Genomic DNA, 25,672 nt, shown 5'->3' with positions numbered 1-25,672 from the left:
GATCTGCACAATATGTAATTTGATGCATACAAGAAACAAGTCCTGTGAAGTCAGTGCATAGTCATCAGATAATGGCTGAATGAGTAATAGGTGCCTCTGGCATAGTTACCAAGAGCCACTCGTTACAGACTGGCCTGGTGCTGTCTGAGACAATCAGCATATGGACCATTCTTGAGTTGTTGCTTGAACTGTGCTTCAGAATTTATAGCTTTTCAGTGTAAGAAATTAAATACTTTGTTTTGTGTGGACTCCCCCGATGCTGCTCCATGCTTACTCAGCAAGGTTTCCCTTTGTAGAATGAAAGAACTCGGTGAGAAATGCATGTCCGAATGTTTGGTATCCAGGCTTGTAGCTCAACATGTCTCGAACAACAAAAATATGCCTTTTCAGAGTTGAATCAGCCCTCAGGGATGCTAACCTTTGCTGAACTGCATTTTTAGTTTTTCAGTTTCCCTTGAGACATTATAATGTACTGTCAAGATGTATCCTGAAATGACATTTGTTCATCTCATCTCCAAGAACTACACAGTCACGTCACTGCTAGATGCAGAGGAATAATTGCTCTGTAATGTGATCTAGAATGGCTTCTCCTTTGTTTACATCAGATGCGCGGACACTGTCAGCCAATTGAATTTGTCATGATGTCAAAAAAAATCCTGTTCATCCAAATGTGCCATTTTTTTGGACTTGAATTGATGTGTGTGATCACCTGTGCTAAACACAGACAATTAATGTAAACATTCATGTTATATAAACTAGATTAGTTAACAGGGATCTTAACCTGTCAGTTATGTTTTTTGTCAGCAGAGACAGCCACAGACAAGCTGACAGCTCAGTGGAATTTAAAAGACATTTTTCATGAATGACAGTGTCCCTTAACCATACTAATGACTGAATTTATCTTTCTCAAGATGGTTTGACCTAGAGACTAAATGAAAGTGCTCGTAGGCCTACAGGTTTTCAAGTGTAGGATGGAACTGGTTTGGAATTTGACCAAAGGAAATGAGCATTTAAACTATTGGCAACATACAAACATTTACTAGAACAAAACGCACTGTCACAAGTTCTTAGGAATTCACTGGATGAATATGACCGTTATGATACTAGTGTGCGAATAGTACAGGCCAAAAATGCGTATAAAATTACTGTGAGAATTATTTTAATACTCAACCACATCATTGTTTTTTTTAGCGATACATGGTTGTTGGCTTTATATCCTTTAAGACCTGCCAGAAGCTGGGAAACTTAGGAAACTATGAAATCTTTCAACTTCTGAGACAAACAAGGACATACTGTACGTACACGTTTATATACACAAAACAGTTTAGGCCTATCAGCATCACGGGGTTATAGGGTGTACTTTAGTAGCACATGTTGTGTTGAGGTGCAGTGGTTTCACCTGGTGATCGGTCCTAACTAACTTGAGCTCAGTCTTCGAATTTAAAAGAAGCAACTACGACAACCATCCTGCTTAACTCACCGCCAGACACCGCTGTGGATGCTCTCACAAATTGGTGACAATGGGCCACGTGGGCAATGTTATGCATATCGTCAATGTGTATTCCACGCAGAGAGTAACCTGCTTTGCCCCCCCCTTTCATCCAAGCTGCTCATTCCACCAGTGACCTCGACCTCCACCAATTACCTCTGCCTCTACGAAACAAGTGGTTATCATCAGCAAACAGGAATGGTTCTTTCAGTGAGCTGGGGAAACTTTTATGACAGACACACATTTGTATATGTAAAATCTCAAGACGAACTTCTAAAAACACCTACCAAAGTTTCAGGATTGTAAATTAACTGGCAATAAAATAACACACACTTACTTACTTTTTGCCAACAGAAGACTGTGTGCATACAAATCCAACATAAACCTGCATTGCACACAAAAGTACGAGTTCGGTGATGTATTCAGGACAAATAATTAGCACATAAGAGATTTTGATGGTTAAACTCTGATGCTGTGACTGCACTGAGAGGTGTTATTGACGGCAGGATAAAGATTTCCCTTTTGACTTCAGGAACTGAGCCCACATTTAAATCTAAGGTTAAATGCAACTGATGTATGAAGCTGTAAGGAAAAAAAGTTTTGTAGGGTGACCAAAAAACTCATCATTTTACTTAGCTCAATTTAAAACATTCAGCCTCACTACAACCAGTCTGGCCATCTATAGACCCTTTCAACAATAAAAACAAAAACAAAGTTTGAACGTTCTATTTGGGCCCCAATCTACTTCCTCTGCATTAAGATAACATATGGAATGTTAAAAAGGAAGTCTTGTGGGGCCAACTATGATGCTGATAATGGAACTCTCTTGAAAGGGTCCATATCTATCTGTTTCAGTGTTTTATACGGTATTACTGCATTCTACTTCTTTATATGGGAAACCTAACTTTTCTCTATGACTAGCTCTACTAAGGAAATACCATTACAATTCTCTCTAAGGTTGTGTTTGTTTTGTCAGAACTGACAAAAACACTCTTGCTTTCTCACTTATACGGTTAAAAGAAGAAGCTCACACATACAGAACAAACCTTGCATTACTTCATTGAGTTCACTGTGCGGAGGCCAGATTCAGTGATTTCCTTGAGAGATATGGTTTGCACACCAACATGTTAACAACATTACCTTGGTCTTGGCACATGGCACTGGTCTCCAATGAAGATTCTAACCAAAAAGATACATCACCGACACAGTTCATTTCAGAGTCTTAGCTCTTGAGGAATAACTAAGACATACCTGTAAATTACAGTACTATTCTTTGTTGTCTGTAAATATTTACTGAGATGAACTCGACTACAAAGAACAGAGCCTAAAACAAAAGAGCATATCAAAATAAATAATTACCATATTAAAAGTAAAATACTACTATTTTAGAGGCAGGTTGAAGATACAGAGACGGAAAATCATCTACCTTCAGAAACAGGCTAATATGGCTGATGAAAGCCATTCAAATCCAGATGTCAACTTCTGCAGTTGATACACTCATGGGGGAAAAGGAAAAGCAAAGCCCTGTAGTAAAACATATTTGTGTTCCCTCTTTACACAGTTCACATGCACACCCATGGGTGCAGATCTCTCACACAGCTCCTCAGTGGGAGATGGAGCTCCCCACAGCACAAGTGGCAGTGGGCGAGGGAGAGGGAGAAGTTAGCTCGGGTTCACGAGGAGGGGGATCTCTCTACCCCTGAAGAAGTTTCTGGAGCACACGCCAGGGAAGGGGCATCGCCTAGTGAAAACAAATGCCCCTGCTGGGCATGCTAAAAGGAGAGGAGGGAGGCACGTTGCTGTTGGATTCGGCAGTGCCAGGGGCTCGGAGAGATATCACACAGATGGCCAGGCAGGCACTGCCCCCGAGGCCCCACCCTCCTCTGCTCAGATGTTATTGGGGTTGTTCCGCAGGTTGTTCAGCTCCAGCTCTAGCTGTCTAATCTTAACGTCCTTCTGGGTGAGTTCCTCCTTCAGCCGACGCAGCTCGTCTTGTTGCCTGAAGAACATCCGTAGGAGCTGCCAAACGAGACAAGACAAGACTTAGAGTGATCAGAGAGACTGGAGTAAAAATCGACACCTCTGCCCTAGGAAGTAGTCTAACACAGCACACTGCTCCATGATCCAAGCTGCTTCTCACACAGATGCATAAGTCGCATGGTTTCTACGCACCTCATTTTCTGTCCTGGGTGGAACGTTCTCCAGCAGGTCGATCCCATTCACCACAACACTCTTCTTCTCCTTTACAGGGGCTTTGAAGACAAGCTGGCTGGGCCTGCTGTAGCCTTCTTTCAGAGACATGAGGACAGGATCTGTACAAACACACACACACACACACACACACACACACACACACACACACATCAGATGCGTGAGCTTCTCACAGATATCAAATCAGAGGATCTCACAGAGAGTAGACAGGATGCTGTACCTCTGTTGATCCCACTTAACCACTCGTCAGCTGAAATGGCCGGCTCTGTCCCGGCGGTCATGGGATAGATGTCCTCCTGGTACGTCTCGGACTGTGGCATAAACACACACATGCAGAGTCAGTGCCATAAACAGTGCCTTAGTCTAGGCCTACAGGATATAAGAGATGCTCTGCACACCAAGGCGCTCCCATTTTTGTAATTATTTGCAGTGAGTTACGTTTCCCATAAACAGCACCTCACAGAAGCCTTGCTGTGCCACACAGCACACTACTGCACACAACTCAACTTTTTTAGTTAGTTTGTTAAAATGAAATAATTGTATGACAGCTTATAACTGTTTTGTTAATTTATTTGAGAGGATAAGGTGAGGTAAGAATGGTATGCTGCCATTTCTCTTTTGAACATCAGAAACCGAAGAAGAGCTGAAGAATATATTTCTGTACTGAAGTATCTTGGTAACGAAGCAAGATGTTATTCCCCACAGAAATTACTTCTTCTGAGATATGCATATCGTACCCTGAATATATCACGATCAAAGAGAGGCAGCCCTGTCTGCTCTGTGGAGCCTCAAATCTGGCCCACACCTCCTCCACTTACTGCAGCCTGAGACAACACAGGCCCAGCGTCTGATGTGAGGTGAACTCACAAGTGACTCCATAGTGTGATGAGTTGACAAGCAATTACACACTTATGCCAAAGCGAGAGGGATTCTGCAGCCATGTCAAAGTAAGTCATGTTGGAGATGCTGACAGCAAATCTTGGCAGTCCTCCTGCAGTATTTGTGTGTGGTATCAATGCAGAGGCTCTGGCACCAGTACTTCCCCTAAAGACCTCCCGGAGGAGCACTGCTCTATTCTGTTAGTGTCTGAGGCAGTTCACAGTAATGGAGTTATGATTGGCAGCGTTATAAGTTCATGCTTTGGGAAGGGTTAGGATGCACCCACTGACCCTCCTAGGCACGATCATGGAGATGGGCTCGACCAGGCCCTTCAGCGTCACCAGCTTATAGAACCGGAATACTTCACAGGCTGCCACATCAAGGCCATGCTTTGGCATCACACCTGCAAACCATACCACGAGAACACGTTTTGGACATGGATTATATTCATAAGGTCATTACAAAATTGCCTTTGGTATATCACTGAGTAATTCACAAGGTTTTGAGAATGTATTTGGTTTTATTACATAAAGTAAGAGGATCCTGAATCGTCTTCATATTCTCAAACAAACCATCAGATACTAAATGCATATCTATATGCATATCTATACCAAGACCACTTTGTGCATTCTCTGTGTAATACCTACCTAGTCCCTTCTGAGGTGCTGGGGATCTAAACTCCATCAGATACATCAAGTATGGCTTCTCCGAGGTGATCTCATAATAACGAATATTCCCATCTCCCTGTAAACAGATGCAAACATTATTTTAAAAGGCAAAATAAAAAAGCTAACAAGACACTTTAAATGTAAATATCTGCTTTAAAAGTGTTGATTTTAGATGTAAGAGCTTGCTCACCTTGCCGGCCAGATACAGCATGTGTGTGTCTGGATCGTAAAAGGGGAAGAGCAGCCCTGACAGCCCATCGATCTCCTCCTCGACGATGGGCATGGACAGATCCTCCTGAGGAAGACATACAGCTATGGTCAGGGCCATGTCATGACTCTGTCAATCAAGCGTCTGTTCATGTACAAACACCCAGAGCATGCAGGAGCGGTGACAGAGGTCATTTTTAACACTGGACACCTCTTGTGAAGGATCTTACAGTAAAGGAGAAATCATGAACATGCCCCCAGAGTGTAGCGCTGTAGCTGCCTGGCTACTTTAGCTGTTGGCTGCCGCAACTAGAGCTAGATAAAACCGATCGCCTACATTTTTCCCCCCGTACCAACAGTACTCAGTGACCTCGAGAAACGGAGACCTATGTGAAAAATTGCCGGATTTCTCCTTTAAGCGCCCATGCTCTCTGTGGCACATGTCGCAGGTTAACCAAAAGCAAATGGCACTGGCGATATGAGGCAGGCAATTGCCTGGTAAAGGGGGCGTTGGTGCAGGTTTTGGTGGGGAGGGGATTTTCTCACCTGATCCCACAATGCAATCTGTCTAGTGTTCCAACGAGACACCCCCGTTGTCAGCAGTCGCTTCATGTTGCCCAGGAACACCACCCGGTTTACTTTGTGGTTTTTACAGTTAGCCTCCTATCCAAAGAACAAAAAAATAGTCATTCAATTACAGTAGCTAAACATCACCCTACAGTCTTCATGCATACAGCCTGGTCAAAACTGAGGCTATTACCCATATCAAAGATTAACCTCTAGGGGGACCTACTTTCCCCATTACGCTGGGACAAGATCCACTTGGGTCTTATAAAAAACAGTTCAGCATAATGTAATTTAATTTTGTAGGATATTTATAGAAACATGGGGTGGAGGATTAACTATCAGCAGTTCACAGCTCTGCTGTCAGTGGCTGCTTTGCTGCTGTGGGGCTAAAGAAGTAAGAGAGAACCATTGGAGTAAAACACACAATACAGTATTAATAATGCATGGCATTCCCTAGTGTGTGTAGGGCCTGACCTACAGCACCGGAGAGAACTTTCTGTGGACAAAACAGAATTATTTATGTCATCAAAGTTCAATGCAGCCTTTAAAAACATGGTTTGTGGAGTCAATGATTGATTTTTAGTGCCTTTGAGTCAAGTTGTACATTGTTCATCTCAACATATAGCCTAAGGACACTGGTTGTGAGGTATATTGACTTTTCAAATGTTGCAAATTTCAGTGAGTAAGGTTTTTTTTCCCCACACTGATGATTGAATAGCTTCTGGATGTAATACATCTATGACATGTCTGTTAAGGTTACTTGAAGATAATTTGTCCTCACTTGTAAGACTCGGCCAGATCGAGGCTCAATCACACGCAGCTTCTTGTCCTTGCAGCTCGTCGCCAGCAAGCTGCCGTCCGTGTTGAAGGACATGCAGAGGATCACGTCCGAGTGGCAGTCAATCATCTTCACCGGCTCTCCGATTTCAAGGTTCCAGATTAAGATCTGCGGCAAGGTGGTCAGGAGAGGAGACAGGCATGTTAACAACTCATCCCAATGATAGTCACACATTCATCAGACACTAACTTTCTGCATCAGTAATGTGATTCATTTTGCTCCAGTGTCGTCACCTTGTAGTCATAACCAGCGCTGAAGAGGATGCCGCTGGTTGTGGGGTGCCACTCGATCAGGCCCACCCGCCGGCTGTGGCCATATAGCTCCAACACAGCCTCCGTCATGTTTCGCCTCAGTCCTCCCTCGGGAATCTCCCATATTCTCACCTGAGGAAACGACACAGCATAACAACACACTGAACACAGCATCAGGACCAGCACAGCATAACAACACAGCATCACTACCAGTATAGCATACAAACACAGCATCACTACCAGTATAGCATAACAACAGAGCATCACTACCAGTACGGCATGGCAACACAGTATCAGGACCAGTACAGCATAACAACACAGCATCACTACCAGTATAACATAACAACACAGCATCACTACCAGTACAGCATGGCAACACAGCATCAGGACCAGTATAGCTCAATAACACAGCATCACTACCAGTACAGCATAACACATCATCAGGACCAGTACAGCTCAATAACACAGCATCACTAGTAGCACAGTATTTTGGAATACTTAGTTTTCTCAGTTTTTTCAAGTATACTGTGAATACCCAACCTGAATGTCAGCTTCCTGTTTGTAACCTATATTATAAATTGTCTTTTGCTTTATGTGTGAATCTGTGAACTCTGAAAATTAACATCTGAGATCTGCTCTGCATTGTCATTCAAGGTCTGAGAGCTAAGCCAGTGAGGCTAGGTCAGAGGGTACGATGGAGAAACGCAGGCAAGCGTGGCGGCAGTGGGCACAGATGCAGAAATATCCTGGATACTCTGGGATTGCAGGGGATTACAGATGACCACTGACGTACAGTGTAGCCCACCACAGAGCTTATCTCCCACTGAATGAAAACCAGAAGGGCTAAATATACACATAAATTACATGCCTAATGCCCATGAATTAAAATATACAGTTGCCATAAATCCTGATACAGAGGGTTCAAAAGATCTTGACACTATAAACACTAAAGTGTATATATATATATATACAGTTAAGAACAAAATGATTCATACCTTTGGCAAATATTAATTTAATGTTGATTTTCTCTTGACCAATATGTTTGTTCTGACTGAAAATGACACTGCCACATGCCAAAAGGTTGTAAGACAATGTGGTGGAAACATGGAATCAAAAACAGAAGCATTTTTATCTTTTTTTATGAAATTATTCATACCCTTTTTAAATAACCAATGAAAACTTGATGTGCCATCACAGTTCTCAAATGGTTCTTATAATACCTATCAAGCCTCTCCATGTCTCCACAATGATTCTAGACCGCACCTTTTAAGCAGCAATATGGGTTTTGAGGCAGGAACAATTATTTTCCATCACTCTGGCCTGGTGCTCACTTTTTTATGGATTGAGGTCTGGACTCTGGCTGGGCCACTCTAAAATGTTGATATTGTTTCTTGTTCCATTTATTTCCCACTTTGGCTGGATGTTTCAGATCATTCAGCCGTGGCCTACTGGTTAGCGCTTCGGACTTCGAACCCCGACCAGTAGGCACGGCTGAAGTGCCCTTGAGCAAGGCACCTAACCCCTCACTGCTCCCCGAGTTAGTGTGTGCTTTACCTCACTGTGTGTTCACTGTGTGCTGAGTGTGTTTCACTAATTCACGGATTGGGATAAATGCAGAGACCAAATTTCCCTCACGGGATCAAAAGAGTACATATATACCTATATATACCTATACCTATTGTCTTGCTTAAAGGTCCAATGCTGCTTATGAGCCCAAGGTTCCCTGCTCAGTGCCTGAGGTTTTTCCTTCAGAATCTTGATGTAGTCCTTTTTTCTCATAATGCCGTTTAGTTTAACAATGTTGCCAGGCTCCATTGTCTGAAAAACACTCAAAACTAATACATTTCTGTAGCTATTTTCCACTGTGGGTATGGTGTTTTGGTGGTTGAAATTTTCACCCCATTCCAAAATGGACCACTTGGTCATCATGGATGCTGATCATGGATCACTCTTCTCCAAACATGCACAACTCAGCTTAACCTTTATAAGAGTACACCTGGACATATTGAACATGTTGATAAAGCTATTATAAGAACCATTTTGAGAGCTGTGATGGCAAATAAAGATCATTTCCATTGATTATTTAAAAAGGGAATGAAAAATGTAGGACACACCATTTTTCATAAAAATGTTTAAAAAAGATGAAAACGCTTCTTTTTATGATTCCATGTTTCTACCACATTGTCTTGTGACCTTTTGGCATGTGGCAGTGTCATTTTCTGTCAGAACAAACATATTGATAAAGAGAAAATATTTGCCAAGGGTAGGGAATATATATATATATTTATATATATTTATATATTAATATATATATATATTTAAGAGTCCCCGGTGCAGCTGGTTATGAGGTAAGTTCATTCATTTACAGCAGTCCACTCACAGAAGAGTCTTCAGAGCAGGAGGCGATTATGTTGTCGATGAAAGGATTCCACTTGATGTCCAACACATTGCCTTGGTGACCACAAACCTTAGGATAGTGAGGTTCAATACGTCCTGACTATATAGGAAAAGGACAAAAGGAAGAAAAAACATAAAGCAGGTTAATAAATGCAACAGAAACACTAAATTAATTTGTCTCTCAAAATGTATTAAGAATATCATCGTTATCATCTTTATTGGCAAACTCAGGGTATTATTTTGTATACTTTATTTTCCAATAAAGTACACCGTATGCAATCTTATTATAGTAAGATTGTCATGTAAATATTTTGCTTCACTTCCACCATAACAAACTTGTTTTCTGTAATTTACATAATGCAGATACTGTATCTTGTGTGAGCTCTGCTGCAGTTTAAACTGGGAGACTTCCCTTTAGTGAACACTAGGTGGTGCTGTAGCACAATGCTCAGAGCTCCTGGGCTGAGCTGCAGGATATCGGTCATGATGTCATGAATGTTTGATGTCATTTCAGCCCAGTGACCTGCTTCTTATCTCCCGCGGGATGGAACTCTCGGGTCACGTACTTCAAACCGCCTGCTTCTCTGGGCTTGCACTTGGAGAAGATGGTGAGAGCTTACAGTCGCCACAGATTTATAATGTTATGACATCCTCTTCACTAAGCCATAAAATGCGATTCGGGACTTGTAATATTGCATGGTTCACTGGGTTAAATAGCTTTGTGTGTATTATCACTCAACAGGGGGTGTTTCATTCAAATAGCCTTAAAACAGACCCATCATCTAGCCTTTGGTTCCAACGTTTCAACAACACAAAGGCGAAGCAAATTTCAAAATAATTTGTGGAATTGTTCTTAATTAGCACAGTGGCTGGCGGCTCGAGGGTGTTCTCATTTCAGGCTATTTCCATATGCAGTGTTAAACTGGTTCCTACCACTCTGATTTCCCCGAAGAGCTCAAAACTTGGTAGGGTACAGGCGACAATAATGAGATGGGCCTCTCAGATGTCATGCTCAAAGAGGAATGGTACGACCGAGGACAAATTGACAACGTCTTACAATGTCTCTCTGGGATGACACATTTAGCTCTCTGTTGATGCAGAAGTAGCCTAGTGATAAAGGCTGCAAAAACACACAACACAGCCATGAGCCATCAATGTTTGACACCTATAGTCCTGGGGTGTAAAACCGAATCCAGCTAGTTAGTCTACACTGGCAAATATTTTGAAAAAGGCATTCATTCAAGACATCCTGATTTAACTAAATCAAATAAATAAATACAAAAAAGCAATTACATTTGGTAAGCTCTCTTGGAAGAAAATGACACATTTCCAGAAATTGAGGAATTACTAAATAACAAAACCACCACATAAGGGATTATACGTCTTGGTAAGACCAGCAGTTTTTGTAATGCAGACCCTAATTTACACAGACTGCGTGACAAACACCCTAATTAGACGCCCATAATCTCATCAAGCACCCACAACAAAACATGCAGCTCACCGCAACCCAATAACACAACCTAGACACCAGACAGACACCCTGAAAGGAGGCCTGTGGGACTGCTCCCTCTCCCGGCATATGCTTCATATCTCACTAATGTAGGAAAAGTTTGAAAGTAAATAGAGGTGGATGGTGAAATCATCACCAGCAGAGTATGTTCTGCTTCTGCAGTATCTATCATGTCATAAAACAGACTTGAGTATATGAGAAGAGCAACAGCAAGCTAGCAAGGCAGAAAACCTCACAGGGCAGAAAACCTTGCAACCTGCATGGCCGGATTCTGCAGCTGCATATAGTCAGCAAGTGCAACACATCCCAAAGACAGGATGTGACTATTTAAACGCTTCAGCGGGAAATCAGTGGGGATTTGGTAATTTCCTCTCTGGAAAGGTCGGACAAAAGTTCCCAAAAGGTATAATAAAAAGGTGGATCTTTCTGTGTTTCTCTCTCTCTCTCTCTCTCTCTCTCTCTCTCTATCTCTCTCTTTCCCTACTCCCTCTCTTATTTCCTCCTGCTCTCCTCTTTCTGCTCTCCTCTCTACCTCCTTCTTTCTCTATGCCTTCTCTACCCCCATCTCCCCCCGCTTCAAGGCCATTTCTGCCTTATAGTTTGCACTCTATCTGATTCTCTGGTCCTGTGGCAGTAGGTAAAGGAGGGCACTATTAGTCCTGGCCTCTGTGAGCTAGCTGCTCCCAAAGCAGGCTCAGTGAGCTAGAACGTGGCATTTTTATTCAGTGCTGGAACTAAAAAATAGTTGTTTTTTCCTGTAAACCAGAGTGGGCGTTATATTCTACCATTTAGGGAGAATCAGGCTAAAAGCATGAGTTTTTTCTACCTATTAACCATAAACAAACTACTGAATTGCAGCCTCAGTCACACAAGACATCTGAGCCACTCTCTGGGTCTTGGTATAGGTGAGCGATCAGCTGTTAACGACCAGGGGTGCATTTCCCAAAACCATAGTTGCTAACTAAGTTAGAAACTTTATTGGCTGCAAAGCAATTTCCCATTGCCAACCAACTAAGTTGCTAACAGGTTAGCAACTATGGTTTTGGGAAACGCACCGCAGGCCGTCAGTCAAATGAGAGGTCCTACCATGCAGTCATCATACAATCACAATCTACTATTCTTCACATCACACTTAAAACGGTATTTTTATGCCTAATACGTCAAAGAATTATAGGCATACAGTAAAACACAATGCACGTTGCATACGGAGTCAAATACTTATATGCATAATGACATAATGTCAAGGCAGGGGTTTGGAGAGTTGCTTGCTGTGCTACATTTCATTTCTGCTTTGGATGTTTAGATATCAGTCATAGTTGTGTGGCAAGTCAAAAATCATTGCTACTGTATGAAATCTGGAGGGCTCTGTTGACTCACTAATATCAATCAGCCATTTCCTCTGCTGCCTGCACTGCTGGGAGAGCCAGCAGTTAGAGAAAGAGGCAGAGACTGTGCTGAGGCTGATGAGGGCTGAGAGGCTGTGTGTTTGTGTCCGTTACGCAACAGGATCTGACAGAGATGCTATACTCTGTGTTCTCCAGGTTTCTGGACTGAGAACAGAACAGATGCATGTTGTCTTACAGACATTCTGATGTCGTTGTGCTGCTGGAGGTTGTTATTTGTATTACAGCAACTGCAAAATGCATGGGGTGGCCTCTGCGTGAGCTAGTGTAATGCAGCCTCTGTGTGAGCTAGTCTGGTGAGCTAGTCTGGTGTAGCCGCTCCCAGAGCGGCCTCTGTGTGAGCCGGTGTGGCGTTGAGTCCAATGTGTGTGAGCCAGTGTGAGCTAGTCTGGTCTAGTCGCTCCCAGAGACGCATCCAGCAGTTCCTAATCTTTCCAGGAGGCTGGAAAATCTGTGTCAGAGTCTGGTCATTAACACATACACCAGCGCTCAAAGCTAATAACAGGCCCATCTGGAGCCTGGCTCTCCGGCACTGTGTGAGTGAGTAAGCAAGTGCTCGACTCCTGCCAGAGTGCTGCCACTGACTACTCTGCACAAAGCCTTTGAGACCTAGCGGTGCGTTTTGTGGATTTTAACGGATTTGGTTAATTTGCCAACTACAGAGGGTGTGTTAGTGTTAGTGCTGGTTAAGTGTTTATTTTTTCCTGTGCTGAGCTGTGAGAACAGTAGCTGGCAGCAAGAGGCAGTCTCTCCTCATCCTCTCTCTTCTTCCTCTGCAGGGAAGCAGATGGCTCTCTGTGAGGATCAGCATTCGCCAATATGGCTTTTAGCTGCTCCTCCACTGCATACATTCAGGCAATTTTTGAACATAAATCATCATAGCCACATACTCTATCTTACACACATCCTTCCTAAACACGGTGAGTTAGTTGTCAAAGATGGAGGCTCATGTTGGGATATCTATGAAATAGCATTCATGAGGGCAGAGTGTTGTACAGTAATAGCTATGAGAATAGGACAGCATTTTATCGTTCATGACTGTTTAATATTTAAAATTCTGCAGGCCGCAGCTGTGCCATATGGTCAAGGCTGCTCTTAGTTTTTCCAGTCCTTAAACTCAGTCTGATGACATCACCATGGATACCTTAAACCCGTCCTGTGTCATCGCTCCTCTTGGCAGCCTGCTAGTAATATCTGCATGCAATTATTCTTCCAGAGTCCCTATCACATTGTCAAGCAAATAGCAGTGCAGAGTTCAGATGATATTGTTCCCATCTGTCGGTACTGCCCTGTGCATATGTAGCTGACAGTGCTCAAAATGAGTACCAAATTTATGCTTTGTCAAGTGTAAATAATTGTCACTCAATACTACTGTCAGATTCATTCAAAAGGTCCAGCAGGTTGTGTTAAAAGGATTATTTTCACAACCATCCTCAGACCTCTAATGAACTCCTTACACATTAGTGGGTCTTTGGCATTGCCCAGTATATTCAGGATCTGTGCGACTCGGCTGACAAGGACTCATAGCTCTTTAGGAGAAGCTGTCCACTCAAGCCCAGGGCCCCTGTGTACTGACGTACTGCATTAATTTCAGCAAAGCAATAAAGCTGCACCAGCAGCACCAATAAGCTCACCTGGCAAACACAAAGACAGGACCGTGTGAGAGAAAGCACACAACAGAAATGACTCCAGAGCTGCCTGCTCTGAAGTGAAGGCCATTAGTCCGGCCCCTGCAATATATCTAAATAAATAAATGCACGATTGAATAATTTAATACATAAATAAATAAATATCAGTGGAATAGCTGCAAATGATGCTGACTGAAGTGCCCCTGTTGGCAGATCTGAGTTTTTTGAATTTGCAACCTTGATCATAGCTGAACAGACACTCAGTATTCCATGGTTCCACAACAGAACTAGCTGTGTCTTGTGACAGCGCATGCAAGGGAAAGGGACATGTGATGACAGGCTTTCAAGAGCCTTTCTGATAGGAGACACAGCACTCAAAGACTCTTCCACTGAAATGCATGGGGTTAGTTCGTAACACTGGCAGTAGTCTACACATATCCCGCCCCTTCCTGCATGCCTAACTATGACCTGGACTTTGCATCGCTGCAAAAACACTCTAACAACCCTTCGTCTATTAGATGTATTTATTTATTGCACTAAGCACTTTACTGGATATAGCACTTTCTGGGTTTTTCTATGGGGTATTAATGGGGACTTAATTATGTATATGAGTAATGGGTGATTCATGTGATTTAAATGTTATCGTTGTTATCCTGTAACAATGACAAATGAAACTGAACTGAACTGAGCTCCCCATTCACTTGAATAGAAAAGTAGCTGCCTGATAACTCCCCAGAGTGCGTTACCAAGATGGCCGCCAAGTGGGGGCACTTGCCTATTAGGACTTTGTGACAGGGCAGTGGGAATGCTGGTAATTTAGCACTCGGCATCGGGCATTTTGCATCTGGCTCGTTTGGTACGCTAATGACAGGACACAATTCACTTCGGGGGCTCTGCTGTGGCATTGCGTGATCAGGCTCAGGCTGGCTAGGCTACGCTGCTGTGACATTCACTAGGACAGACACCTCAGGGGAAGCAAACTCAAGCACAAGATAATCAGTGCAAGTGATCTGGCTCTGTTACAGTGTGGCCACAGCACAGCACTGATGTCTTTGATTCCGGCCACCGAGGACAATGTGTTTCAGCTGATACCAGCCCAAGGACCAACTAAGAGATTTAAAGTCCCAGATTAATTTACATTGCTCTCTGGTAACTGCTCGCCTTGGCATGCGCTCAGGATGAAAGCTTTGCAGCCATTTCAGCTTCACTGCCAGGTCTGTCTTAAAGGGGCAGTGCACACACCCAAGCCTCCCAACATTACTACCACACTCTCCTCTGGACTCAAACAGAACATGTCTGTAAGGTGCACATATTTCTAGATTTGGGGATTAGCATGGTATGTGTGCTAGCATGTTATGGCTTGTTTCTCTAAATATGTAATACACCTGAGGCACAGTTTTTGTTTTGTGTCTTTGTTATCAAATTTAAGGTTACTAACATAATATGGCATGCTTATAGATGCATAATATGGCATCATCATGATAGATAGAGACTTATATTTTATCCGGAGGGACATATATTGGTATCTGAAAGTGTGTAAGACATCTGAGGCACTAGTCCACCCTTCAGTGGGAGAAAATGATTCTGTGTCAGTGGGACAGAGAAAGTGTGTCCTTAGCCGGCTAACTGTCACCACTCGTTAATACTGAAACCAGACTGCAGCCAGACATGACCTCTGCAGACGCTAATCCCACAGTATGCTAAGCACTTAAGGAAGTCAAAGTGAAACATAAAGAAATGCTGAGGTAAGCCTGAGCTACGTGTAATATTTAAACTAACGACCTCCACCACATGTTTACAAAAGGCCTCAAGGCAGCAGATTTCCCATTAGCTAAGCAGCCATGGTGTTGTTATGTTGGTCTTGAACTGAGCAGTTGACTGATAACAGCGGAATTCCTATTCATTATTATCTAAACTCTGGCCATCTCACAAGCTGGACTCTGATTACAGAGGGAATGTTTTGGTGCAGTCCCAATGGAAAACAGTTCCACTCCTCCTTTTTTTAAACAATCTTCAGGATTTTGCCCCTTTAGTTAATAACTTTATGAAGAAAAAAAAGACAAAAGAGAAAAAAAAGTCTTAAAGACTTAAATGGATTTTGCCCTTATTTATATTTCTTTAATTTGGTGTATGTAATTGCTGTTGGCCTGCTCTAAGGCTTAAAGCCACAGTCCATCCTGTGTGTGTGTGTACTTTAAAGTTTAAACTACTAGTTAGATTTACTTCACACACAAGGTAGTGGGTCACCATATCTTAGTTCCCTTACAGGTTCATAACCAGATGCTAAAATTGTTTTCCATGTTCTTTAACATTGTGAGGATCTGCAGTTACCCGACTTCTCTTTTTAACATTATGATGAGAAGTCTCCTGCAAACTAAACCCCTCTCTGGGAGACAGTTGTTATGTACTTCAATACTGTAATAAATTGTAAATTGTTACTGTGCGTGTTGTGTGCATGTATGAAAGTTCTTAAAAGTCTTTTTATTAGCTTATTTTTTATCGTGTCCTATTTATTTGAGCTCTGCTCAGGCAGTGTGTCTGAATTTTGTTGTATCTCTAGTACAATAGTAATAAATGGAATTCTAATTCCAGTTCCAATGCTAATTCTAATTGTACTTGCCCAGGCTGATCCTGAGTGAGATACTGTAACTCTCTCTACAACAGAGAGGAGGAGAGGACAGACAAGCATGCCACCCTACAGACATTCAGATCTATCAAAGTGTTTGGTGCTCCCTGGACCTGAAACACCGGTTACCTGGGAAACAGGGATGACAATGAAGGAGCCTCCTCCAGCGCTCTCGGTGACAATGGCGAGGAACTTGGCGTTGACGGCGCAGAAGTGGTTGTCATGGACGTTCTTTGTGATGGGAATGCCGTCGAAGCAGTGCTCCCGGTTGGCCACTTTGCCATACACGTTTCGAAACTTGGAGCTTCGGTATGTCGGGCGCCATGACATCTGAAAACAAGGGTGCAGAGAAGAAAGAGAGTTTAGGAAAATCATACTCCACTCTCTATGAGCTCAGAAGCTCTATGTGATGTGTCTGACTTTTCTCAAGAACATTGAGATCTTTAGAAAATAACGGCATCCATAACTATTGTGGTATTGTGGTTTAGAGAAAAAAAATGCATTCAAAACAAATGGTAGCACTGAATCCAAAACAATGTACAAAAGGGCCGGGTACCCTTACAACCGTACCGTAAAGATGAAGCCATAAATGTAACAACCTTATTAAGCCTGGCAGGAGAGCAACACACACACATGTTGAAACAGTTACAGGATTATATAATTCAAACACAGTAGGTGTGAGTCCATTTCAAGCACTCAGTTCTTGTGCCATGGCAACTCCATAATGACACCTTTGCGTACTATAACAGCATGGCACACTATACATTCGGAGGAGGTTATTCCATGTCATTTGCCACCCTCCAGGGCATGTGTGTCTTGAAACATATGGCTGGGCTTGGAAAAGTCAAAAAAGAAACAACTTCAGAGCAAAGGGAAGTGGTTAGCTGAATCATAAAAGTCACTGAATCACAAACCGCCACATGAATGATGTGGGCTGGTGCGAAAAATAGAAATTGGTGCCAGAGAATGAGAAATTGTCACAAAATGCTGCGGCAGAATGAACCCCGGCTCTAAGATTAGAATATGGAGGGAAAGGTCCCAGGAAACGAGGGGATTTATGACCAGTCACACACACTCATGTGATGACATCAGCAGAGAGCTCAATTCAGCATTGTTTAGCTGTCTCCCGGGCCGGCAGTCAGAAGCAGATATGTGACTCCAAGCACCATCCGATTCAGGCTGTATGATTATGTCACCATACAGCGGTTTTAAGATGGAGGTGGATCTTATTGAATTACATGCCCAGCGTGTGGGAGGGCAATCCGTTTGTTTCACTGGCTGTGGCCAAGTGGCGTAGCATCAGTCAAAGGACAGCTACTGTACTGTCTGTGCAGGGACAGCTGTCACAGCCCTCCAGCTCTCATCCGTTCCCTCATTTTCCCTTCTCTCCCAGTCTCTTTTTCCTCCCTCCCTCTCTCTCTCTCTCTCTCTCTCTGTCACACACACACACACACACACACACACACACACACACACACACTTATGCTGTCTTTCTCAGTCACACAGTCACACAGAATCTCAGTCAGATGCTGGAATCTAATCTTCATTCCTCCACAACACAGTGCAGGACCAGTCATCAATTCTCCCAAAAGAGCTTGAAGAGAAGAATAGCTGTTTTCAAGCCATCGCAGAGAGTGAGCATAAAGACTGCTTGTTAAAGAAGTCATGCTTGAAAAACAGAGGGAGAGAGAGAGAGAGAGAGAGAGAGAGAGAGAGAGGAGGAGGGAGTTAGCCCAGGGCAACTGGCATTAGGTTTTGCTCCTAAGGACGTGTCCTCAGTGTTGAACAACACAGGCAGCTCCATGCACTCATGATCAGTATGAGGCCAGAGGCATGTCCCTCTCCTCCTGCCTCCGCCCGCACAACACACCAACATCCTCATCATGGATCAACTTCACACAGCCTGTGCACAATAACAGCAAAAAGTCTCACACTGGCATCCAGGCTGCCGCTATAGTGTTTCATTCTATGCAGCCGGCATCTTACCTTCTGGAGATGTGGAAGTATCTACTCTCTGTGTGATGCCTCTCAGATTACGGATGTGTGTGTGTTGTGTTGTGTGGGAAGCTGCCAGTATCCTCTGCCTGTACATCCAGATCCAGTGTGCTGCTGGCCTGGGCTACGAGCTTGCATCTGCTTCTCTCGTCTCTCTAGACTCTTCCCTCCCTCCATTCCACCCTCCCCTCAACCGCCCCCTTCCCTCCCAGGACCAGCACAGGCCCAGCCCTGGAGCCGCCGTAGTGGTCTTTCTCTTAAAGGCTGTGGTTACTCCACCGGCTCAATCCCTCCTCCCTCACTCTCTCTCTCTTCCCCTCTCTTTCTCTCTCTTCCCCTCTTTTTCCCTCCCTATCCCCATCTCTCTCACACACACATTCACACTCACTCTCTCTTTCCCTCTCTCTCTCCCTCTCTTTCCCTCTCTTTCCCTTCCTATCTCCCTCTCTCTTACACACCCTCTCTCCCTCTCTCTCTGGCTACAGTGGCCTATTGTGTTTATGATAGTTGAGACAGCCACTGAATGCAAATTTTAAAAAGGGATACAAACAACTTGAGACTTGATTAGAGGCTGCCACATTCTCAGTTGCTCTTCACAGTTTTCTATTTCCTGCCAATGATGACCTTTCCCTACTTCCAAAGATGCCATTCACATTGCATTATGCAACCCTTCTGACATCACTGTCAGAATTATACTGGATGTTCAGACTCCAATGTCTTGGCTCCAGCACATAGACAAAAAGTGCATTAAATTAAAACTAAAACTAAACCACTAAGCCGGTTTGAGGAGGCAGCACAAGGCCTGTTCAACCACAACGCCATCCGAGCTCCTCTTCTCCAGATCTGCCTGCCTCCATCTGTCTCTGGAGGAGGCGCTCCTGCCATGGGGAGATGTAGAGATTGTTCAGGAGAAGGTCAGCTCTGGGCTTCCCCAGTATTCCCAGGGAGGTGTGAGTGTCTTTTACTACCTCGCCTTTCACCAGCAGTCCTGAAAACCCCACTTCACATAGACACCTCAAGGGCACTTTAGCCGTGCCTTCTGGCCGGGGTTCGAACCGGCAACCCTCTGGTTACAAGTCCGAAGCGCTAACCAGTAGGCAATGGCTGCCCCTCTCTCATCTCACCCTCTCTCAACTGGCCCCTCAGTCTCCCTCTCTCACTGTTACCGACTCCTCAGTCTCACTCTCTCATCCTCTCACCATTACTGGCCCCTCAGTCTCACCCTCTCACACTGTTACCGACCCCTCAGTCTCATCCTCTCACACTCTCACCATTATTGTTAATCACACCTTGTAACTGGCTCCTCAGTTTCACCCTTGTTACTGGCCTCAGACCCAGGTAGCTGCTGCCCTCTCATGCCCCGTCTATTCAACCCTATGGCACCTGGAATAATTACAACACAAACACCCCATATGGCCCTGAGATGTGTGGGCCACTGGAGGAATGGGGAATCATGGGCATCACCCGTGAACATACTAAGGAGTTGAAAAACGAAGAGAGGCTGTGTGAATTCAAAATGAGTGTACTGAGTACTAAGAAGTGCATGAGCGTAAGGCCTGTGTACTTCATCTGAGCATGAAATCATTGTAAAGTCTTTTGAAATAGAAGACCTCTAAACCTTAAAGCTGTAGCAGGTAGAAATGTGCAAATATGCAAGGACAAAACTCAGGTGTGTGGGATTTCCGTGTCCTATATGCTACTGAATCAGGTCAGGGCTGTCTGTTTATGATAAGCCTTCAGTCGGTTATCAGTTGGTCAGTACTGTTGTCTACGCTACTACTATATGTAACTGGACCGTGCTTAATCTTTGGTCAGCAGGACTAACTGTATGACTGTAAGATAACACCACTCGATAATAACTGTCTATTCCAGCTTCTGTATGTCACAGGTGCTAGCAATGAGTTACTAACACTGTTATGGATTATTAGGAACAAGCCCTCTCCAAATGGATGACCCTCATATGTTTCAAATATGCTACTTAACAATGAACAGTGAGAGACAAAATGTTCCATGCCAGATGAAAACAAAATATGCCAAGAAATACAAGCTTGTGAGGGACAGATACAGTTAGAGACTGTTAGTCTGTTAAAGGCCTCAGTAAAGCTCCTACATTTCTGTGAATGGCTGTGTAAAACTGTAAGCGAGTAAAACTGGTGTTAAAATGTAGTAGGATGCATCCCTGTAGTCCTTCCGCCCACAAACACACAGCAGACGCAGGAACTGGAAGAAGACATGGTGTGTGTGTGTGTGTGTGTGTGTGTGTGTGTGTGTGTCTGTGTGTGTGTGTGTGTGTGCTCAGTGTGCGCTGCGGAGGTTATTCCAACGCCTCGGGCCACAACACTGTGTTGGGAGGGAGAGGTGAAGCAGCACCGAGGCCTCCAGCATCTCCTCCTGTCTGGGCTCACCACTGCGCTGGTTTCTTCCTGATGGGTATCACGTGCTCACCACTGCTAACTCTCCTCTGTGTTTGCACAGAGTGGGAACAGGCCTCCTGAGGCTCCCAGGGAGAGAGTTTGAGTTTGGTGTAGGGCAATTGACCCCTACGGGTCTAACATTGTTGTTTTTTTAGGCTTTGTAATGATGAGGATGTGTTCAAGTGTGCATGTGTGGGTTTGTGTGTGTGTGTGTGTGTGTGTGTGTTTGTTGGCCTGTGTATGTGTGAGCGCTTAAGGGCAGAGGCACTCCAGAGAGCACATTCTGTTTATTGACTTTTTCTCCCTGGCCCTGCAGTCAGTGTTGCTCCACGCCTCTGATCACACTCCCTGTGCCTCTCATCCTTCCCTTTGTCAACACACACTACATGCAGTTAGATTTGCATGAGTTCTCATAGTGGAATACATTAATGATCACTGGAAGATACTGCAATCTATAGAAATCTATACTTAATGTGGTGCAAAGTCCGAGAAGAAAATCGGAATGTCAAAACCCTGTATGTTGGCTATCGATCATGTCAGATCGTGTGTGGGCAGTTCCCACTGTGAAAGGAGAGAGTGCTTGAGTTCCTCCACTTCCTGTTGGCTGAGTGAACAGCTGAAGACTGCCAGCTACTCCGCGAGTCCTTTCTCTCCAGTTCTGGCAGCGCTTTGAATTCCAAACTCATGTGCTGGCCATGGGTACAATGTGGACCGTCTGACCCAGCAGCCCGAGCCACATGTGACACATTTGTTATGAGCGCACTTGACGCAGCGAGAGCGGCGGCGCACGTACTGGATGGAGATCCAGGGAGGAAGAGGGTCTTTCACAGCCCCGCAGAGGACGCGAGACAAAAGCCTGAATGGGCGCCACGGGGCGGCTGTCTAGCTCATCACCACGGCCCTTGGAGGCCGCTTTGTGATGCAGCGCTGGATCTTTGGATGTACCCCTCCATTCCACTCCTCTCTAATCTGCCCCCATCCCCCACTCGCCTCCACCCGCGGGCTCATGAGCGGGGAGTCAGTTCCGACGACATTCACTCATGGCGGGAGGGAAAATAGCACAGAGCTGCAATCCCCCGCTGGTTATTTTGGCAGCAGTTTCTCCAGCTGTGGTCACACAGTGACTTTCAGAGGAGCTGCATGGCCCCAGGATGATGGCGGCTAAGGAAGAAAGCCTTCTCTTTAATATGAGAGAGAGAGAGAGAGAGAGAGAGAGTTCAAAAACTCAAGCTCTCGCTTTAAGAGTGAAGACCCAAGTTCTTTTGGGATGGGTTGTCTTTGTGTGTACTGATAATCCACTGAATTATGTACTGCTTATACAGATGTGACAGGACAGAGGAGACGCATAGCCAATCACACACACACACACACACACACACACACACACACACACACCAGTGTTGTAAACTGTAAATTTGTGATTTTACCTAATCCTGACTGAGGCTTGTCTTATTACAGACTCTAATTAAATGTGAAGAGTAATTCGGCCAGCCCTACACTAATTCAGCATGTTCCACTGCCTGCTTGGCTATGGCTCCCGTGTTATGTAAGGAGACAGGGGGAGTCGGACAGAGAGTGGCTCGGATTAGATTAATTCACCAACAACACCACCGTGACTTCATCTCTACAGTGAGATGTGTGATAATCCCATCAAACACACCCCCACTCCCCCTCTCTCCCGTGGATACGGTGAGGAGAGTAGCTAGCTGGAACTCCAAACAGTTACAGGGCTGTGTGGACAATGTGTAGTTACACACATGTTTAATATTACACACATGTTAAACACTAATGTGTAATTATACACACGTCATACATATGTGTACTTACATGTCGAACCCTGATGTGTACTTGTTGAATCCTAACATGTTGTTACATATATGTGGATTTGGACTTTTATTCTCCAAAATAAAGAGCCATGTCACCTGATAAGGTAATATTACATGACAAATAGTAGGCTATTGCACAATTGCAATTCCTGATTCTCTGGGTCGGGGGAGAGTGAAGTTGCATGGTTCTCCGTAGATGGGTCGGTTACAGATAGGAAGCCAGGCCATTCTCCCTATTACGTTACTTTACCTCAAAATTACTTTGAAGCTGTTTTATTCAATCTGGTCTCAGTTTTGTAGACCCAGCCAAAGTGACCAGCGGGGGTGCTAAAGAGAGAAGTTTTTTTTGCTTTTTTTTAGCGAGCAACCAGGGGAGCTTTAGCTCTACTGTCAACATGCTCGACTTCTGCTCCGAGGTGCTGCAGTTGATGGGTTCGTGTCCGGCCGTGTGCAGGGACGATTAGCGCAATTCAACACAACACGCGCACGCTGGACTCGGGGAATGTGTCGCTACACTCTTAAATCGAATGTGTTGAAAACAACACAACTTCTTTTTTTAACACATCTCTGTGTCCAGTTAGGGACAACACATTCGTTTTAAGAGTGATAATGAGACCAGGTTGGTTTTATTACGTAAGGTAAAAAAACTGGCATAGGATGCCTTTAAATGTGAGCCAGCCCTCCTCTCTCTTACAGAAGCAGTGTTCTACATAGACCACCCATTCATCAAGGAAAACCTGATTACTAAATAACATTGTCAGAGAAAACCATATTGGCATGTAAGGTGGGTGCTTCTAATGAGCAGCTGTGCTAATGTATTGGAATGATGGAGCTGGTGTGTATCCTAACCTTTCTAACCTTCTACATAGATTCTTTTCTAACTCTCTCCATCACAGTCATTCTTTGGATGTGCCACTAAATAACTGACTATGCTGCAGAAGTAAATAATATGGAAATGCTGCAGTGCGAAGTAAGAAGGGTGACATGCAGTTAAGAAACTACTGTGAATAGGGCAGGATGAGTCAACAAGGAACTGGGCGGTTATCTCCCACCATCCAAATTCACATATGGCTGCTATTTGAAGGAAATGTTTAAATGTTAACCTGAGCGCACTCATCAAATCTCCACCCAAGCTGTTGATGATTAGCAAGCATCCTCTTGCACTAGTTTATAAACAGGTGTATTGGCAGAGTGGCTTTGCTGTATCTCACTCGCATTGTGTAGCTGTTTAATTCTGTTGTTCCCCAGGCAGACTCGTAATGGCTGATCAATTTCTGGGGCTCATCGTCTGAAGGGTTTCCCGGTGGGGATGTGAGGGTAGTGGATCCGGTAATAGGTGGCACTTAAGAGGTGAGTTGCCCGGTGCTGGGGCGCCCTGGAGAGCCCCTTAATGGAACAAGGAGGGGGAGGGAGGCCAGGCAGAGGCCCTCTGCATAAACGCAGTCATTAAGGTCCACCCAACACCCACTAACACCACATCTTCATCTGTGGTGACTGTGGGCTTCATATTCAATGTGGGAGTATTTTTTTCCCCTCTAATGCTGTATTAGGGACTGTGATTACTTTAATTCGTCCCCTGGCTGAAATGGCAAATGAACAAATTAAAATGATTAGATGCTGAAGTACCTGCAGTTATTAACTCGGTCTGCACAGAATAAACCCCACTGTGTCTCATGATTCCAGCAGCACAAAAAAAAACAAGCCTCTTGGATAACATCCATCTTGACACACAAATCACTCTACATTATTTTTGCTATTTTCCACAGGAGCAAGGCAGAGGCGAAGGGGTGTGTGGTGACATAAATTAACAATGCACAGAGGGCATTTCCCTGTCTGCTTTCTGGAGCATGATTCCCCCATCAGCAGAATTTGCTCTAGCAGGGCCAGAAGACCGCACTGGGCTGAGCGCTGTGTTTGCGTGTGTGTGTGTGTGTGTGTGTGTGTGTGTGTGTGTGTGTGTGTGTGTGTGTGTGTGTGTATGTGGTGTGTGTGTATTTGGCAGAAAGCTGCGCTGGACTGAGACAAAGACAAAGCGCTACGTCTCCCTGACAGGCTGAGGAGGTGCAATCTGCCGGGCCATCTTGACACTGCCCCAGAGACACACTGTAATAACAGACGGACTAATAAAAAATAAAAAATAAATGAATGTATGAAATGATGCCTGGTTAACTCTCTTGGCTAGATTGGTCGGATGAAACTGCTTGCCACCTCTTCACAGCCACAACACCATTGGGGAACAATCAGCCGATATTATGCCAATCTATTCATCCTGTGGAGGAGGTTCAGTGAGACATTTCGCAGCAGCAGTGGCACTTGGGTGATCTCACAGGGAGACGGAGCAGTTCTCTCTATGTCACCAGATGGCAAGAGCACGTGCAACTTCTCTCCCTCAAACCATTAAAAAGATGAACCAAGGAGAAAAGATTAATTCCACACCTAACACAGAGGTGTGAGCCAAGGACAAAGGGACAGGGAATGAAGATGGAGAGGAAATATGTGGGTGTCCTCCGTTGACTGAATGAGTGAGTGAGTGTCTGTGAGTGACTGAGGGAGGGAATGAAAGATGAGTTGTTTGTCTCTGATTGTCCCAGGGGGTTATCTCTCTCTTTCTCTCTCCCTGTCTGTCTGTCTCGCTGTCTCACATTATCTCTCTTTCTCTCTCATTCTCTCTCTGTCTGTCTCTGTCTCGCTGTCTCACATTCTCTCTCTCTTTCTCTCTCTCTCCCTCTGTCTGTCTGTCTCTCTCTCTCTCTCTCTCTGTGT

At 44.3% G+C, this 25,672-nt stretch overlaps 1 protein-coding gene across 2 annotated transcripts in view; it reads right to left on the bottom strand.

The window, feature by feature from the left end:
- Positions 1–1,142: 1,142 nt before the first annotated feature.
- Positions 1,143–25,672, bottom strand: part of coro2ba (coronin, actin binding protein, 2Ba) — a 38,375-nt gene continuing 13,845 nt past the window's right edge. The window contains exons 1-12 of one of the 2 annotated variants that reach the window (XM_048262510.1): positions 18,661–18,822; positions 16,804–17,004; positions 9,491–9,607; positions 7,093–7,242; positions 6,803–6,967; positions 6,001–6,117; positions 5,438–5,542; positions 5,227–5,323; positions 4,870–4,982; positions 3,921–4,011; positions 3,662–3,801; positions 1,143–3,508 (exon numbers count right to left, since the gene is read on the bottom strand). In XM_048262510.1, the coding sequence (XP_048118467.1) occupies positions 3,377–3,508; positions 3,662–3,801; positions 3,921–4,011; positions 4,870–4,982; positions 5,227–5,323; positions 5,438–5,542; positions 6,001–6,117; positions 6,803–6,967; positions 7,093–7,242; positions 9,491–9,607; positions 16,804–17,004 (1,428 nt within the window). In that variant the 5' untranslated portion in view covers positions 18,661–18,822 and the 3' untranslated portion in view covers positions 1,143–3,376. Of the gene's footprint in view, positions 3,509–3,661; positions 3,802–3,920; positions 4,012–4,869; positions 4,983–5,226; positions 5,324–5,437; positions 5,543–6,000; positions 6,118–6,802; positions 6,968–7,092; positions 7,243–9,490; positions 9,608–16,803; positions 17,005–18,660; positions 18,823–25,672 lie in introns of those variants that run through there. The other variant, XM_048262509.1, reaches the window with a different exon arrangement.

Source organism: Alosa alosa, chromosome 14 (genome assembly GCF_017589495.1).
Source record: "Alosa alosa isolate M-15738 ecotype Scorff River chromosome 14, AALO_Geno_1.1, whole genome shotgun sequence".
Taxonomy (NCBI): Eukaryota; Metazoa; Chordata; class Actinopteri; order Clupeiformes; family Clupeidae; genus Alosa; species Alosa alosa.
This window is presented reverse-complemented; position numbering and strand designations above follow the sequence as displayed.